Consider the following 16,519-nt stretch of genomic DNA (forward strand, 5'->3'; position numbering starts at 1 on the left):
TTGTAGCAGCAGATTTGAAGATGCGATGGAGTAGATAGGCTCTATCAGGTTCGTAGAATTTTAATGGCTTGATTCGGATGTGCAAGAGGTGACCATAAAACTGTACTGGTGTCATGAAGATTCACCAAGATTCACTGGCACATTGACAGATATGTTACTCTGTGAATTGGGTCCTTAAGAAACTGGCTCTCCAATTGTATCGTGAATTAACTAACGATGAGATAGTGTGTTACCTAATCATGAAGCGGCCTTAGATGTCAACAACAATCCTTCTTCTGTTACGAACTATCGTCCCTCATCTTGCTTTACAGCCACCCATGGCGCAGATCTACCGTCAATTGCTGCACTGGACGAACTGTCACTTCCATCCTGAGGCGGACCACAATGTCGATATAAATGAAGGGGAGGTTAACCGAAGCAAAGTCATTGACCATTATTTGAATAGTGTAGCATTACGCCCCACGAGCCGACGAGAATCTAAGAAACAGTGGAGCTTGGCCCTCGATGAGAGTGGGGATATGCCAAACAGCGCAGGTCGGTATCTGTGCCTGACACTGGGCGAAGACATACTAACTCTGCCCAGAGCAACTCCTAGATGACTACGCCCTGGCGCTAAACATCGCATCCCCGAATACTGTTGCTATGCGTTGCCGCATTGACGCTGTTCTGCTGTCGATTCTAGCCACTGCAAAGAAGGAAGAAACCAACGCTCGCGAACACACTGCACCGGACGCCGAAGACAGTCTGTATCTAGCCTTTCTGCCGAAAGTTTCTATGCCACATACCATCAAGGGAAAACGCTATACTCTGGAGTGTAATGCCGACAACATCCTATGGTACGGTGACCGCGATGAACTAGACACCAACCTACTTGTTGTTCGCAAGGAAAGTCCCTTGGATACTGGAGATTACTCAACGCTTGCGCCCATGGGTAAGTCCCTGCCTTTCTGGATACATCTCCTGGGGCAAGAAAGATGACTGAATGTTCTATAAAAACAGTCATGATCCACCGTGCCCACAGACTTGCCGGGCGTAAAACTGAGATCTATGGTATCTGTACCGATAGTTGCGAATGGAACTTCATACACATCAACAAAAAGGGCCGGGTACGTGAGCCCCATGCTTTGTATAAGGCTCACGTTCATGTTTTCAGGTCTCCCATTTATCACTGTACTGGTTGCATGACCAGCAGCAAATTATCAAACAGGTTCGCAGCATCATCCGCCAAGCAGTTGCCCTTCATCGCAAAGCAAGTGGGAGTTCAAGTCACTTGAGAACTTGCAGTGAATTGACCGGATGCAAGGTCGCGTATCAGAGTGAGCCGAGTGACAACTTCGATGCCATACTAGAATAACTTCTATATGTCGTGATGAGAGATTGGTGAGAATATTACAGGTATTTCGTGGAAAGGTATCAGGAACAAAACCAATCTAGGAAATTGATACCACCCGATGATAATTGTAAGCCTATAGCGTAGCTAATCTTTAGGCTCACATTATTATAGAATCGATGAAGTCGCAGCACCTTTAACATGTTGTCATCATCGATATCCCTCGTCTCCTAATGTCCTGCATCTTCTAATTTCCATATCAACTATTAAAGTGGACTCCACCTCTCGCAGCATATCGTTTAGCTATCTCCAGGAGTATAAACTTGGTATCAGCGTATCCTGTGGGCAAATACACCAATGGTTCCATGTCTATCATTATCGGGTTTGTGATCAAAGTGGAATGGTAAGTATATAAAGACTTAGCCAGCCGCTTGGTCAGTTGCCAGACTATGACTTCAAGTAGCTGGTGCTTGTCCTATCTCTCTATGACATTCGTGCCACCATAGCTCTTCGCGAAAGTAATAGCGTGCAATCTCTGATCCAGAAACCAGGATGGCTTTGAAAAAAAAGAAGGACAATAGGTCTATTAGGACCGCGAGGTATACATCGATACAGTTATACCGACACATCAAAAGCTTGATGATATGACACAGTCCCAGTCGGTGTTGGCATACGCCAAGTGAGAGCCATAAAGTACTCCGGCGGCACACCTGGCAGTTGCAGAGAAGGTTCCACCTTGAAACCAAAGCGCGTATAATATTTGGGGTTTCCCAATACAACACACCCAGCCGCATCGCGCACCTGAAGATCCGCCATCACACGTTTGATTAACATCGAGCCTATGCCTTTTCCTTGACACTCGGGTGATACGGCGACTGGCGCTAGCCCGTACCAATTCTCGCTGCCATCTGAGATTTTCACCGGTGAGACAGCGACATGCCCCACAATTTTATGTGTGACTTCGTCTTCTGCGACCAAAGAGATTGATAGTTGGTTCGCTTCGCGGAGGCCGCGAACGATGAATTGCTCGGTGTGGTCTGTATGCTCGGCATTCAGGAATGCGGTTGAAATGACTTCGTCGATTGCTGACACGTCGGAGTCCGTCTCAGGTCGGATGCGGATTTGCGTTTCGCTCGTCATTCTCATTGATTGTTTTCAAGGACTGAGATGTGTTAGATGTGTTTGTCGTCTGGAAGGTGCAGTTTTTTGCTCGAAAATGCTCATTTTAGAGATGGACTGTGGTCGGAGAGCGGAACGCGATATATGGCCAGAATTTTGGGTGCGACCGGGAATAGATTTATGTTACATCCAAGGGCATGAGTCACAGAGAGCCATTAGGCAAATGTATCGATATTTTACTAATGGCGGTTCCACTTTCACGAACTTGAGCCGACGAAACTCAACTTTCTTCTGAGCTTCCAAGTCTCCAACTCGCCCAGCTTTCAAATTCACACTTTAACTCTTCATATTGGCCTCCATCTTCATCATCAGGGCTGAGATGCTAACTGCTGAACACAGGTCCACATGCACCAGGGCTTCTAGCTCGCGTATATTGTCCTTGTTATAATACGTGAGAGAAAGGCCTCATGAAGGAATGAGCAGCTTTTCAGGTTATGTCCTGCTATCTCCTCAGTAGTCCTATATCAGTTTATTTAGCCCCATTGGGACGAGACGATTGGCCTATAAGGTAAACATCGATAGTGTGGAAGCTTGCACCGCAAAGTTGATATAGTGTATGCATGCCTTATAAGCTCTCGCGCAGTTTAGGAAATTGTGAATAAAGAGTAGCTGAAATTAGCCGAGATTCATTAGGGAAAGTAAGGTCCATGCAGGTATAAAATGGAAACGCAGGAAGACATAGGCGGCTTCATGCTGGGACAGATTCTTTACCATGTGCACTTAAATGAACCCTCGAGCTTCTGAATTTTTGACATAGAACACTTGTCATCCCCATGTAAATGGCGAGTGCATAGCATATATAGATGGTAGATAGTAATCTTCATGGGTAAACAAGTCTTTATCATAATAGAATGCTATCTTAATATCGACCAGCGGCTTGGATAATAGCTTAGTGAAGATAGTTAACTATACCTTTCTAATATTGTTAATTGAATTAATAGAAGTAATAATTAATCATCTTGAGGACTCCCGGGGCAGCCGGACAAAGACGATCTATGCAGAGTTATGGGCTACCTTTGCATCCATATCCTCGACAATCATCTCGGCAGCTTTCTCTGCAATGGCATACACCGTCGCCTGTATATGCGCGCTGACTTGAAGAGGCATGACACTGGCATCGACAACACGCAGGTTAGCTATACCGTAAACTCTCAGACGGCAATCGACTACGCCGGACTTCTCGCCTTCGAAGCCTCCCATCGCGCAGGTTCCGATCGCTGATCGTTATGTTAGCCCACCACAGTAGCAAGATAATGAAAAGGAAACTTACGGTGCCAGTCAGTGATGGTATAGTTCCGGACAAACTCGTCGTATTCGTCTATTTCAACTGGTGCGTCGGAGCTAGGCATCGGAGGAAATACCCGGGAGCAAATCATGTCTAAAAGTGGCTTCGTTGCGCAGATTCGCTCCGTCAAACGCTGGCCGATCTTCATTACCTCCAGGTCGAGCTCCCCATGACCAAGGTAGTATCGTGGATCGATAATTGGCTTGTCATAGATAGTCGCATGGAGGCCAGGGTCCTTCGGTGGCAGGTGGATTGACCCGCGAGACCAGGGATATTGCAACATCATAAGCATCGTACCATATTTCTTGCCTTCTTCGGATGTAAAGTATGGACTCCAGTTCCCAACATCGAACAGATACTCAAGCTGACCCAAGTTAGCATGCTCCTGGAATTGGCGAGCTAGGATCTCGTCTCGTTTTTTGCCTGTTTCTGTGGCCAATGACTCTGCTCTCGATCGGAGACCTTCCAGGTCCTCTTGACCGATGATCTGTGACAATGAACAATATGCGATCGAACACGGAAGGATTGTCCACGGCCCGGATTTCGTGTCTTCATACTCTCGACTCGCTGCCTCCCGAAGCGCTGAGTCCTGCAGCAGGTCATCACGGTGGGTATCTCAGGCGGAATTTCAAAGATTGTGGCTGTCACTGTATCATCCGTTAATGAACGTTGTTTTGTGTGTCGAAGGATCAATATCTACTCATATGCTCCTGGAGGTTCTCTCCCACATTCGGATTCTCAACCTTGACAGGAATTCCAGCAGATCGCAGGACCTCGGCCTTGCCAACTCCAGATAGCTCGAGAAGCTGTGGAGACTGAACACTTCCCGCCGAGAGGATAACCTCTCTTGCTGCGTAGACTTCCCTTTCCTCATTATCGCAGAGGATGTTGACTCCACTCGCAATCCACCGGTCACCGTCACCATCCTTCTCGATTAGTACCTTTGTCACCATTGCTTCCGTAAGTAGCACTAAGTTCGGTCGTGCTGCGATAGGCTGATAGTAGCGTTCGCCGAGTAACTCCTAGTTTGGTTGATGGGATCTACGGTGCAGATCATATTCCAAGCTCCTCTATTTGACCCGGCAAGGCTGTCTGGACTAGTATTCACCCCGACCGCATTGAGCGTCGCGTGCCAAAACCGGTGCGCTGGACCATAGTTTTGGATATGAGTTGTATGAAGGAGTCCAGCAGACCCATGTGTTTCTTCCTGGTAGTAGGAATGGTGCTGCTTTTGATGTGTGGTATCGGGAGGATGGAAAGTCTCGGAGCGTTGGAAGTATGGTCTTCTTAGTTGTTAGTCGACATGAATCCAAACCACAGCGATCGGTACACATACAAAAGATCATCCCAACCCCATCCGTGGTTTCCCAACTCCTTCCAAGCATCGTAGTCCTCTCTGTTCCCACGATTCCATGCCATGAAATTCAGGGCACTGGTGCCGCCGAGTACTTTGCCCCGAGGCCAAGGTAGTTTCCGACCTGATAGTCCTGGCTGAGACACCGTTTCAAATTGCCAATCATACTTAGACCCGATCGTCGAGCCGTAAAGACCTGGAATGTTAATTGCTTTCTCATCCAAAGCCGCAGGACCGGCTTCGATTACTCCGACCACGATGTCAGGGCGTTCGCTCAGGCGTGCCGCTAGCACCAAGCCTGCTGTGCCTCCGCCGACGATCAGATAATCAAACGCATGCACCGCAAACTCGTCGACGCGACCCATGGTGCGATGGTTTGCAAGGGATCTGAAGCTGTTAGCGTCAGGTTAGACACGTCCAGGCGGGGTTGTTGATATAATGCGCGCATGATATTCTCCGACTGGCTGATCGTACCATGCGATGTTGGCACCTCCAGCCATCTCACCGACGATCATCACCATGTGGGGTCTAGAGAGGCCAAGCTTCACGGCCGCGGCCCATCAGGAATAGAGTCTAGTGGCTGAGGCATTTGTAGGTTTCCCTGCTGTGCTTTTCGGGTTTGATCTGATCTTCACTTTTGATGTCTTTCTTGTGACCAATACATCCCGGTGTAGGTAACTTATTAATTCACTCCAAGAGGGCCCGTACGCTGCATGGCTTGTACAATCTACTGTCCGGAACATAGTTCACTCTGGCGGTGAGGTTCACTGCCTAAATTATATGGGTATAAGTGCATTGCGCGATGCTGCAACACAAGTCAATCATGTCGCCTTTACCTCAATCTATCGTATGCCTAGTCCAGATCATCATCATTGACACACTGTATTGCCAAGGGCGTAAGGTTGCCATCGACTTGTTAAATAAGCCATACAGATATCACGATTTAGCCCTACTTTCCCCCCCAGACAACCCACGTCAATCCAAACCCTACAAAAATCCCATTCGCATCTAAAAGCCAAGCACATTCAATCTCCCGAGATTTATCCAACGAAATACCCCAAATGCAGCCGATGATCAGTAATCAGGCAGTTTCACGGTGGTGGGCCCGACCCACAGTTTTTCCGATATAGTGCGAACGAGGGTCCCAAAGCGGAATAGGCAGGGAAATGCTAACTGCGTTAGTTGCTTGGATCAGTGATTTTTGCTTTTTCGTGGCCGATGGGATTGGTCTTGGTGGAATTGTATGGTGGAAGATATATTGGAGTGATTTTATGGTGATGAGGATGTGTGGTGTTTTGCTATGCATTTTTGGGATTTGGTCTGGGATCTTGGTGCGGGTGATGGTGGAAATATATATATTCAATGGTGGAGTCCTATGCTTGACTGTTGTATACTTAAATATATATTCTATGGGGAGTATTTATTATACAATTCTGATACTGCAATTGTCCAACAAAATTGAAAAAGATAAAGACACAGTGGCTTCGGATTTACTCATGTTGTGAAGAAGTGTCTATATCACAGCACAACGTAGTCAAGAAAAAGTATAGAACATGAGGAACATTGGGTCATTTTCACTGTTGGGCTACAAATTATGTATACTGGGAGCAGCTCGAGACTAAAGTAGATACCCCCGACAAGAAAAAACAACAGATCGACCTGAATATCAAAGTCACTAACTCTCAGTTACAAGTTTAACCCTTAACCGGAGAGGGACGGCGTAAAAAGAAAAAGATACGGTCTACTATATAATTTACAAAACACCAAATTTCTAGACAACGCGGACACCAACCGTCTATTTTCTATTCTGACTAAAAAACAACCCCCCTCCTAAAATCAGATCCTCACTTAAAGGTGCTGAGAAGAAAGGCACTGGCTGTAGTAAGGGTTCCAGACCTTGCAAGTGAGACCAGACTCGCACTGCTTGCTACCGGTGTAGTTGATGCCACCGCACTGGTACCACTCCTTGACAGAGCCACCGGCGCCGGAACTAGGCTGAGGAACAGAGTTAGTGGGCGAAGCAGAGGATGGAATGGCGGAGGTGGTGGAAGGAGTAGCGGGAGCAGTGGTGGAGACAATGGCGGAGGTGGTAGAGGTCTCAGTGGGAGTGTTCTCAGTGGAAGGGGCCTGAGTGGAAGTGGTGGCTGGCTGTTTGGCGATGGTAGTGAATCCAGAGGGAGCAGGAGCAGCACTGGTAGATGCAGGAGCAGATGCAGAGGCGGATTCTGATGAAGAAGAAGACGAACCAGAAGCGCCATCCCAGACGGCAGGGCCGGGGATGGGGTAGCTGTCGAAGGAGCTGTAGATGTCGAAGAGGACACCCTTGTCGGTGGCAGTGTAGGCGCCGGGGATGGAGACACCCTCGGGGAGAGTCTTGGAGCCGGAAGAGGTGACCTTGACCTGGACACACTCCATGTAGAACTGGGCACCGCCCTCGCGGTTACCCTCGTGGAGAGCGATGATCTCAGGGCGGAAGAGGTACTCGCCGGCAGCAACGTCGGGAACGGTGATGGTGTGCTTGCCGCGGTTCTTGATCAGGGTCTCGACGGCCCAGGTGCCATCGGTGTAGCCATCTTCGGCAATCTTGACCCAGCCATTGCCAGCAGTGCCCTTCTCGGTAGGGGCCATGTAAGTCATGACGGGGCCAAGGTGGGAGGAGGCGATGATATCGTCAGAGTCGCTACGGGAGTCGTGGTGCCACTCGAAGGTGACCTTGTCACCGGCCTTGACCTCCAGGGTCTTGGCGGTAGCTTGTTGTTAACATTGCAGGTCATGTCCTTGGAGGTGACATCGGTGATAGGGCTGTTGCTGGGGGGAGAACGGATGTAGCCGCTCTCGCTGTTACCTTCACCCTGGTCGACATCGTTGATCCAGACAGCGTGGACGGTGGCGTGAGCGCTGGCGAGCTTAGCAGCCGCTGCCAGAGCGAGCATACCATAGGTAGAAGGCTTCATTTTGATATAAAGAGTGTAAAACGTCGACTAGGACGGTAAAAAGAGTGTAAAAAGTGAATGAAAGTAGGAAAACAAAAGCAGAAAGGAATGTTTAGCTATCCAGGCTTGAGGAATGAAAAGAGACCTATCGAGGGTCCGGCGGAGGGCCCTTTTATACACATCGACAACAGCTTCAAGCTCTCTTCATGGTTGTGGTAGATTAATCGGTTCGGGATGGGGCAGCATGAGATGAGCGAAGCCCTGCCAAGAAGCGTCAACCGCTGATGCCAAGAATGAGACGTTTCAGCTAAATTTCATATCTTCACTAGCTTAGGGCTCTACTTGATTTATCCGACTTGGCAATCATGGCTTATTGGCCTGTGGCCTGAATTACAGTTGGTGGGATCAACTCCGCTAGGGACCGTGAGATGCCCTAACCTGATTCAAGTTCCTGGCACGAATCATGGGCAGTGGAAAAGCACCGACCACCTCACCTGCTAACGAGTCCGATTGGGTTTCTTGCTTATAGTGCTGCAGCGGTGGCCTTGGCAGAGGTTTTCTATATTGAATTGTTTCATTTGATATTGGTGGTTCCTATGGTTCGCTTTCGTAGCTTAATGAACTAATATCCCGAGTGCCGGTTATAGCTCCTTTTGGACCAACCCTCCTGGCCCTTCGATAGACCCCGCTGTAGTGTGTACAAGAAAGAGTCGAGGATCATGAAAACCAACACTGGCTGGTAGAAGGCTATGACATTTGACGCTTCACGCAACTACCGGTAGGAAAACTCCGAAGATAGCGGCGCCAAAGATCGGCAGGGAGAATGCGCCTCCTGTGACAGGTTTATGCAGGAACAGAGGCGCAGAGACGGGATGGTAAAACAGAGTGGACACGAAGGAGAGTGATGTGCGCATTAGCCGCCAGGAACCATAATTGTGCTGCGCTTCATAGATTATCATCGGAAGCCTGGGAATTCGCAGGCGGTCCAACTACTTCGGATCCGTTCCGACCGATATCAGGGTCCATTTTATTTCTCCACTTCGGCGGCGCATCGGCCATTCCCTAAAAGAGAGTTGCTCCGACGCCACTCTTAGATTGCGTTTCAAAGTACTACTCGTAGTCTCATACGGAGGGCCGGATAATATCAAGCAATTGTCCGGTGCATTTAGCCCACCAATCAGCGGCACGTAGATAGGCTACAGAATATACGGAGCATTCGGCCTTGGTCTACCCCGTGGCCAAATAGGTGTCTGGCAGTCCCTTCTTGACCTAGTACTACGAATCTGTGATCCATCTGGTTTCAAATCATAGTCCAGATGCCACATGGAGTCAGGGTTTACGAGGTACCCTTTCTGTTCTACCGAAGTTACGGCACCCTAGGGCGAGTTATCTCTTTGCCAGGGTCCCTGGCCGTGTGAAATGAGCACAGCGGCACTAATAGCCAGGTTAATACTTTTACCTGGCTTGTGATGCTTCGGTCAGCATCTAGACCTGTCTTTGACCGTGTGGCAATGTTCCGGTTAATATACATCTTAGTTAAGCCGGATATTATTTACATGGTAGGCAGTGCTGAGAGAGCTTGGAGTTGGGTCCCCGAGCGCACGGTAACTAATAAGCTATGAAAAGTGCTTTTTAATTAAGGGGAATAGTTGTATTTGTCCTTATCCATGTAAATATCAATAGTCTGGAGTAAGAATAGATCCTGGTAAACCGAGGTATAACATGAAATGGTATCTCCGGCCTACCAGAGTCCGAGACAACATCCAGAACACACAATGAATACGAGAGGGACTACAACTACCCCGTAGACTATTGAAGCCATCGTGGATATACGTTATTTTTAGTGTGAAGGTCGAGTACTCCGTAGGCTACAACAGGAATCATGCCATAGCATCGTAGCTAAGGGCTGAGAAAGCAGCTAGAAGCCAATAGTCCATTAGCTGCCTACCACAGGAAGGCATTGCAGACACAATCGTTTGATTTAGCGCCACAGAATATTCCCGACGTGGGCCGGACTAGTTAGAACGGAAGATGGGTAAACCGGGACTAATAATAATCAAGGCAGGCCCAGTGGAACTTGAAGTGATTAATCATTAAATAGCAGCAATAAAGACTAGGCTCCCCATATCGTGTGGTTCTAGCGTGAATAGAACATTCCAAGATTTCCTAGTTCACCTAAAGTTTATTGTTGGGATAATTTCCATCTAACCGCCCCTGAAGATATCAACGACGATCTCACCAACTGCTGAGCAGAGCATCTTGGAATTCACCCTTTCGTAGAGCTGTGTACACCTTGCTAATCTGCGTTCCAATACATTCCTTCTTGCGACGCTCCGTCGAATTATACGTCGGGTGGTCGGCGATACCTCGGTGCATTGGCACGGCAAGTTTCTCTCGGACAAAGACGTAGAAACTGCGTGACGCACTGCAGAGGTATGACTTGGTCGTCTGTTTCGTGAGAAAGGTTTCTCGTACTGTTGCATAGCTTTGTCCTAGCACATTGCATATTCGGGTTTGCCAATGCTGGGCTGATGCACAGCCGGTCAGCGCAGTATTTGCCGGATTACTCTCTGCTGCCAAGGATCTCAGGAGGACTCCAACAGAGTAGCTTGCGGTTAGCTCGCATCGTTCTGTGAGATCACAGGTGCTCGTTCGTGTCCAGTGATTCATTAATTCTTCCCAGAGTTTGCCTTGCACTGCCGGTAATCGAGCACCAAACGTCGATGAGTAAAGCTCAGCTGTAATCTCGTCGACCTTGACCCGCGCATCTTTCACAAAGTCCAAATGAAGCGCCCGCAGATCAAGTGCCTGGCAGAGTACGTACAGGTATGTGGCGGTCATTAGTGACAGAACTTCCACGGCATCCGCAGCATAACGACAAGCAATGAAGGCTAGCGAATTCAGACCCTGGTTGTGCATCTCCGCTGATTGAACATGGTTGCTGACGGGATGGTTCAGATAGGCAAGCTCAGACATGTACGACGCCATATTGATATCCACCCCTTTGAACGCAAACGATAAACTGGGATCGTCGACACTGAGGTTGGGAGGAAGACCCCGACTCAAGGTTGGATTGATAATTTCGGAACACTGGGAGAAGATCATCTTGCCCAACATCTGCATCGCGCCCATTGTCTTTTCCATGGCAGATGTGACCGATGCTGCCTGGAAGTTGCCTCCGTGATGGATCTGGGCCTCCTCTGGATCAAGGAGCGGGTTGTCCGTTGTGGAGTTGAGTTCGGTGACAACCTGCTTCAAGGATAATGCCATGTTCTCCATCTGGGGTCCGATCCATTGGGTCGACGTCCGCAGGGCGTACCGATCCTGTGCCAACCCGCCATGGTTGGCGGTCTCACTTCCTTCAGTGGGATTCTTTGCCAACTTAGAATCGGTCAACATCTTGAAGATATTGACTGCCACTTCCCGTTGGCCGTCATGGGGCCGGGCGTCGGCTATGAATGGATGGTAGTTGTATCTGGTGCCCAGTAAAGCTTCGGTGCCCATGGCTGTGAGTACCTGGGAAAGTAGAACAAGCTGATTCGCTTCGAAGAGGACGAGACTAGCTGCGCCGGCACTGAAAGCAGTGCCATTTAAGAGACCCAGGCCCTCCTTGGGACCGAAGTCCAACGGTACGAGTCCTGCCGCCTTCAAGGCTTCATCAGCAGGTAAAATCTGATCGGCAGGAGCATTGTGAATTGAGATATCCGGGTTACCCTCCAATGCGCCCGCGATGTATGCTAGGGGGGTCAGGTCTCCGGAAGCCGATATACTGCCGCGTAGTGGTACCACTGGGGTCAGCCCATGAGCAAGTAGAGTGAGGATATGTTCGACAACCTTGACTCGAACAGCTGAATGGCCTCGTAAGAGTGAATTACAACGCGTCAGCATAGCTGCTCGAACTAGCGGAACTGGCATGCAATGGCTCTTCAAGTGCTGCAAGCTAGAGACTGAACTTCCAAGACCGCGATCGCTCGGGAGTAGAACCGCTGCATTGTGATGCTGAATCAATGCCTTCTGTAGTGTCGCATAGTCATGGGTTCTGGTATCTGCGCTCCCCCCGAATCCTGTGTTAACACCATATATGACTTCGCCGTTTGCCAGTTTTTGACGTAGCAGATCTACGCTGTGGTGCATTCTATCCAGCACATGTTTATCATCTGTTATCGACGCAAGGATTCCGTTGCTGATAAGTGGGGGATTAGACAAATTGAATGCCAGAGAAGTGGACGTGCCTTACTGAGCAACGGCGAAGACAGAGCTGAGGTCCAAGGAGTGTCCATCCAGAACCACTCCCTTGCCCCCATCGGCGAACTCTCGTAGCTGACGACAGGAGGATAAAACAGATGCAGTATAGGAATGCTTCTTGCTATGGCGAATAGAATTTCTTCGCTGAGAGATACACTCTACCCTGGGCACCGAAGGATCTCCCATTTTGCTCGAGTTGGTAATATGGTGCAATTGTACTGGATATTATCTTGTAAAATTGAGCAGTGTGAAACTCTGAAGAATTATAAGGCCTGAGCCGAATACTCTAGCGGTGAGAGATGCTTAGCGTTTTACACATCAGAGAGGGCGCATACACATCACACGAGCTGCAGCCAGCTAAGAAGAACAAAAAGCGCCGATGGCCAATGAACATGAATACCTAGCCCTGCAGGCTGCGATGCTTCCGATGGCAAATATATTGGTATTCGATCGCTGCATAGAGTTCAAGCAAAAACTGCACTGCGTGCATTGAGATCAATTCAACAACACTCAGCAACCCTATGCCTTTCTTGTCCAAGCAATCCTCTTTTATATGGGAATGAATCCCTGTCTATAGCCAAGCCACATTATTGAAAAGAGCTCACACGCCCTGGAGAATATTCTCCTTCACTGCCCAGCGGCATGCTTGCCTATAGGGCTAGTCGTCTATTGAATAAAATTGGCTGGTGGCGTCTTCGATCAACCTCACTGGACATAATATCTAGAGTTTCAACTCGCCTGTACGAGCAACCATGGGTTTGGAAATGCCCCCTTGCGTCTACGAGGCTTGGCGAGAGCCGAGCTCAAGCCTCCTGCTTTGGGAGAAGAATTACCCAAGTGAATTCCTCCAGGATGACGAGTATCATGCTCAAGCTGCAGTTCCCTGTCCACGAACCCAGGATTGAGGGGATTTCTACTTCGACGAACCGGGGATTTCAGTCTCCTAACTCTTTTGGCCTTGAGTTGGGCGTAGGGCTTAGTCTGGAATATCGAGGAACGGGAATACCGTGGGCCTTTCAACCACTCTAAATATATCGACCTATAATAGCAGCCGAGGAGACAAAGAAAGTCTGAACCAAATTTCACAGCGACGGAGATCTTCGTTGTCTCACGAGATGTAGGTAATAAATTGACCCGGACAATTATTCCTATCAGGGTTCCAACTTGGCTCCTGGCTCTCAGGCCTCAGGCACCCAATCCAACAACGCCCAACCGACAACATTAGGCAAATCAGAAGACTTCAGTGATGCAGATTGCCACGTCGGAACCTGTCTGAAGGGGAACTTTTAGTCATTGAAACGCAGGGTGACTGATCCAAGATGACATAATGAGGCATCAACCCCGCATTTGGCCAGAGAGATAAATAATGCCCTATCTTATCTCTTCCCCTCACTCTGCAGTCTGGAGATATCAGGTAACCCTCAACAACCTTCCCAACTTCACTCACTCACCTACCTCGCCATGACGATGGATACAGAGATCAAGTACATACTCAGCCTCCAGGCCGTCCGTGAACGCGCTCACCGTGTGTTCCAGCTGGCTGAGGCCAACCAAATCAACCATTTCGAATATCACGAGGACCGCTTCGACGCCGCAGTTCAATATGTAGCGAACATCATCACGGTAGACTACCTCAAAGGCCTTCCATACAGCCACAAGCTGACCTTCTCTAGCGCGACTTTGGTCCAGACAAATATCATCTGATCCCCCCTCACGGCCGGTGGCAGCACTTCGACGTCGGTGGGATAGCCCGTGTGAAGGACCTCCTTGCGCGATGGGAAGCGGCGGGGTATGACAAGGACGAACAAGCTCGCAGCCTAGTCGATTTATTCTTTGTCTCGGTTCTGCTCGATGCTGGGGCAGGGGATAAATGGCGTTTCACCGAGCCGGGCAGTAAGACAACCATTGGCCGCAGCGAGGGCATCGCCGTAGCGACGTTGCATATGTTCAACGATGGCGAGTTTGCTCTTCCATCCAGTGATCGAAAGGACATTGTTCTAGGTCCGTCACCCTACCATCGTTAACCTCCCCTCTCGGATTCCCGCTAAGAAAACCAGGCGCCTCGCTCAAGGACTTCTCCGATGCAACCCTATCACGCGGCTTCCAGATCACAGACGCTAACCCGTTCGTCGGGGTCCCTGCAAGAGTCGAACTAATCAAGTCTCTCGGTCGCTCATTGCTCAGTCTCCCCGATATCTTCGGTGACACGGGTCGACCTGGGAACCTTGTCGGTAAGCCATCCGTTCATCCCCACCCATCTTATATTCCATCGCTTACACAGATCAAAAGACTATCTCAAATCTCGCGCCGACGCGTCCAACCGTCTCGACTTCGAAGTATTATGGGAAACCCTGCAAAGCGTACTCCTGCCCATCTGGCCATCCTCTCGAACGCAGATAGACGGCCATCCCGTCGGCGACGCCTGGCCACTAAAGGCCCTGGCAGATGATGCCCAGAAAGCCGGTCGCCAGTCCAAATGCTCACACATCCAGCCTTTCCACAAGCTGACGCAATGGCTTGCATATTCCCTAATGGTGCCGTTTGAGCGCCTGCTCGGGGTGGAGTGGAAAAACGCCGAGATCGCCACAGGACTTCCCGAGTACCGAAACGGAGGACTGTTCGTTGATTTAGGCGTTCTGACTCTGAAGAACGAGAGTCTGCAGCGTGGATTGGCCAACTCGGGTAGTGCTTTGCCTGCCTTTGAGGCGACGAGCGATGAGATTGTTGAATGGCGCGCTCTGACCGTGGCGCTGCTGGACAAGTTGCATGTTGCGCTGAGGGGCACTGAGTTGGGGAAGGAGAAGTTGAGCCTTCCTCAGGTGCTGGAGTCGGGGTCGTGGAAGGCTGGGAGGGAGCTGGCTGCGGAAAATCGACCGGAGACCAAGTCTAGTCCAATCTTGATTCTGGGGGATGGCACACTGTTTTAAGGCAGTGGTTTATTTCAGGGTTCTTGGTTGCACTGGAGATGACTGGGTCATTGGATTGGAGGGTTTGGAGTGTCTATGGTAGGTTCACTGGCTTCTATGGATCGTTTATATATAATCCAAGATTTCAGGTCTACATGAGGAGTATTCGAGGCATTATATAGCACGGCTGGTACATTATACATCATCCATATATATTTTGAGTAACGCAGCATAGTACAACAAGACGGCCAAGCAAAAAACCAAGAAATCGAATGTCCCATTCATCTATCTGCCCATCAGTCTGATATCTCATTGGAAAATATAGACCGCCGGAACTCGGACTCTACGTCTGCCGTCTCCATCAATCAACACCCACTCGACCTTGTCAAAACCCTACAGTCGCAACATCACCTCCCCACGACGACAGACCCTAGGCCCTGAAAAGTTGAGCTACATCAGATAGACTCCCCCGGGAGGCAACTTAGCCGGACTACACCCGAAAGCAATCTATTGATGTGATCCACAACTCGTGTAATGCAGGAAAGATCGGATGCATGCTGATAAACAGCAAAGTCTAGAACACACCGACCCGACTGCAAGATGAGACCAAGTAGACTAAGCGAACAGGTCCAGGAGCAGATCCCAGCACACAGAACAGGGTCATATGACATATAGAACAGGTGCAAACCATGGTCGAGCCCCAACACGAGGTTCCTGGACCGGCCCGGCGATGATGCTAGATGATACGGAAACCGGTGGCGTTTGTTTATTGATGTATAACTAACTTAGTGCATGCATTGCTATGCTTGAGTGCCTGATCTAGGACGCTCAAAAGCTCTGTACGTAACTTGATTGATGCAGCCACGGAGGAGATACTTCTTACAGGGCGAGGAGTGTCTTGTCATCCCCGTGGAAGCCCGATTGATACGGTCGCCTAGTGGTTTACTGGAACATATCATGGCAGGTCGCTTTAACGTGAAACACGAGAGAGCAGTCCATTATAACCTTCTCGGCAAGTGATTTCTCATGGAAGTTTCGATGGGACGGCAACTGAGCCGATCATAGGTGTATTAGTATATTAACCCCCATCCCCTTGATACGAGATTTGGAGTAGAATAAAAATTTTATACGAGGCATAAATCTACGGAGGACTCTCCTCCTAAGCTCCCTAAGTAAGAAAAGGTTTTAGTCACAGGGTTCCAGAATCGTCCTAATACCCGAAACATCCCGATTCTGGACGTTATGATCGACCTCTCCAACGATCCACAGTAGAGTGAAAGAAATTTT

At 49.2% G+C, this 16,519-nt stretch overlaps 6 protein-coding genes across 6 annotated transcripts; 2 read left to right on the plus strand and 4 right to left on the minus strand.

Annotated features, from left to right (window-relative positions):
- Positions 1 to 317: 317 nt before the first annotated feature.
- On the plus strand, positions 318 to 1,274 carry ANOM_000993 (uncharacterized protein; the record flags this gene model as incomplete). The annotated part of the gene is made up of 3 exons (XM_015546251.1): positions 318 to 534; positions 584 to 931; positions 1,000 to 1,274. The coding sequence occupies 3 exons, from the start codon at positions 318 to 320 to the stop codon at positions 1,272 to 1,274; spliced, it is 840 nt and encodes a 279-aa protein (XP_015411804.1).
- A 671-nt stretch (positions 1,275 to 1,945) lies between these two features.
- Positions 1,946 to 2,476, minus strand: ANOM_000994 (GNAT family N-acetyltransferase; the record flags this gene model as incomplete). Its single annotated transcript, XM_015546252.1, has 1 exon — positions 1,946 to 2,476. The coding sequence occupies one exon, from the start codon at positions 2,474 to 2,476 to the stop codon at positions 1,946 to 1,948; it is 531 nt and encodes a 176-aa protein (XP_015411799.1).
- Positions 2,477 to 3,502: 1,026 nt separating this feature from the next.
- Positions 3,503 to 5,669, minus strand: ANOM_000995 (GMC family oxidoreductase; the record flags this gene model as incomplete). Its single annotated transcript, XM_015546253.1, has 7 exons — positions 3,503 to 3,726; positions 3,780 to 4,281; positions 4,311 to 4,441; positions 4,495 to 4,816; positions 4,903 to 5,077; positions 5,131 to 5,541; positions 5,623 to 5,669. 7 exons carry the CDS (start codon positions 5,667 to 5,669, stop codon positions 3,503 to 3,505), a joined length of 1,812 nt encoding a protein of 603 aa, XP_015411798.1.
- Positions 5,670 to 6,996: 1,327 nt separating this feature from the next.
- eglD (putative endoglucanase) lies at positions 6,997 to 8,102 on the minus strand (the record flags this gene model as incomplete). The annotated part of the gene is made up of 2 exons (XM_015546254.1): positions 6,997 to 7,898; positions 7,994 to 8,102. 2 exons carry the CDS (start codon positions 8,100 to 8,102, stop codon positions 6,997 to 6,999), a joined length of 1,011 nt encoding a protein of 336 aa, XP_015411801.1.
- A 2,214-nt stretch (positions 8,103 to 10,316) lies between these two features.
- On the minus strand, positions 10,317 to 12,512 carry ANOM_000997 (phenylalanine ammonia-lyase; the record flags this gene model as incomplete). Its single annotated transcript, XM_015546255.1, has 2 exons — positions 10,317 to 12,264; positions 12,319 to 12,512. The coding sequence occupies 2 exons, from the start codon at positions 12,510 to 12,512 to the stop codon at positions 10,317 to 10,319; spliced, it is 2,142 nt and encodes a 713-aa protein (XP_015411800.1).
- A 1,215-nt stretch (positions 12,513 to 13,727) lies between these two features.
- Positions 13,728 to 15,253, plus strand: ANOM_000998 (URC4/urg3 family protein; the record flags this gene model as incomplete). Its single annotated transcript, XM_015546256.1, has 4 exons — positions 13,728 to 13,949; positions 14,000 to 14,327; positions 14,384 to 14,557; positions 14,616 to 15,253. Coding segments are annotated over 4 exons (1,362 nt in total), but the record flags the coding sequence as incomplete, so codon positions are not given.
- Between the last annotated feature and the right edge of the window lie 1,266 nt (positions 15,254 to 16,519).

The sequence above is a fragment of the Aspergillus nomiae genome, assembly GCF_001204775.2.
Source record: "Aspergillus nomiae NRRL 13137 chromosome Unknown contig00008, whole genome shotgun sequence".
Taxonomy (NCBI): Eukaryota; Fungi; Ascomycota; class Eurotiomycetes; order Eurotiales; family Aspergillaceae; genus Aspergillus; species Aspergillus nomiae.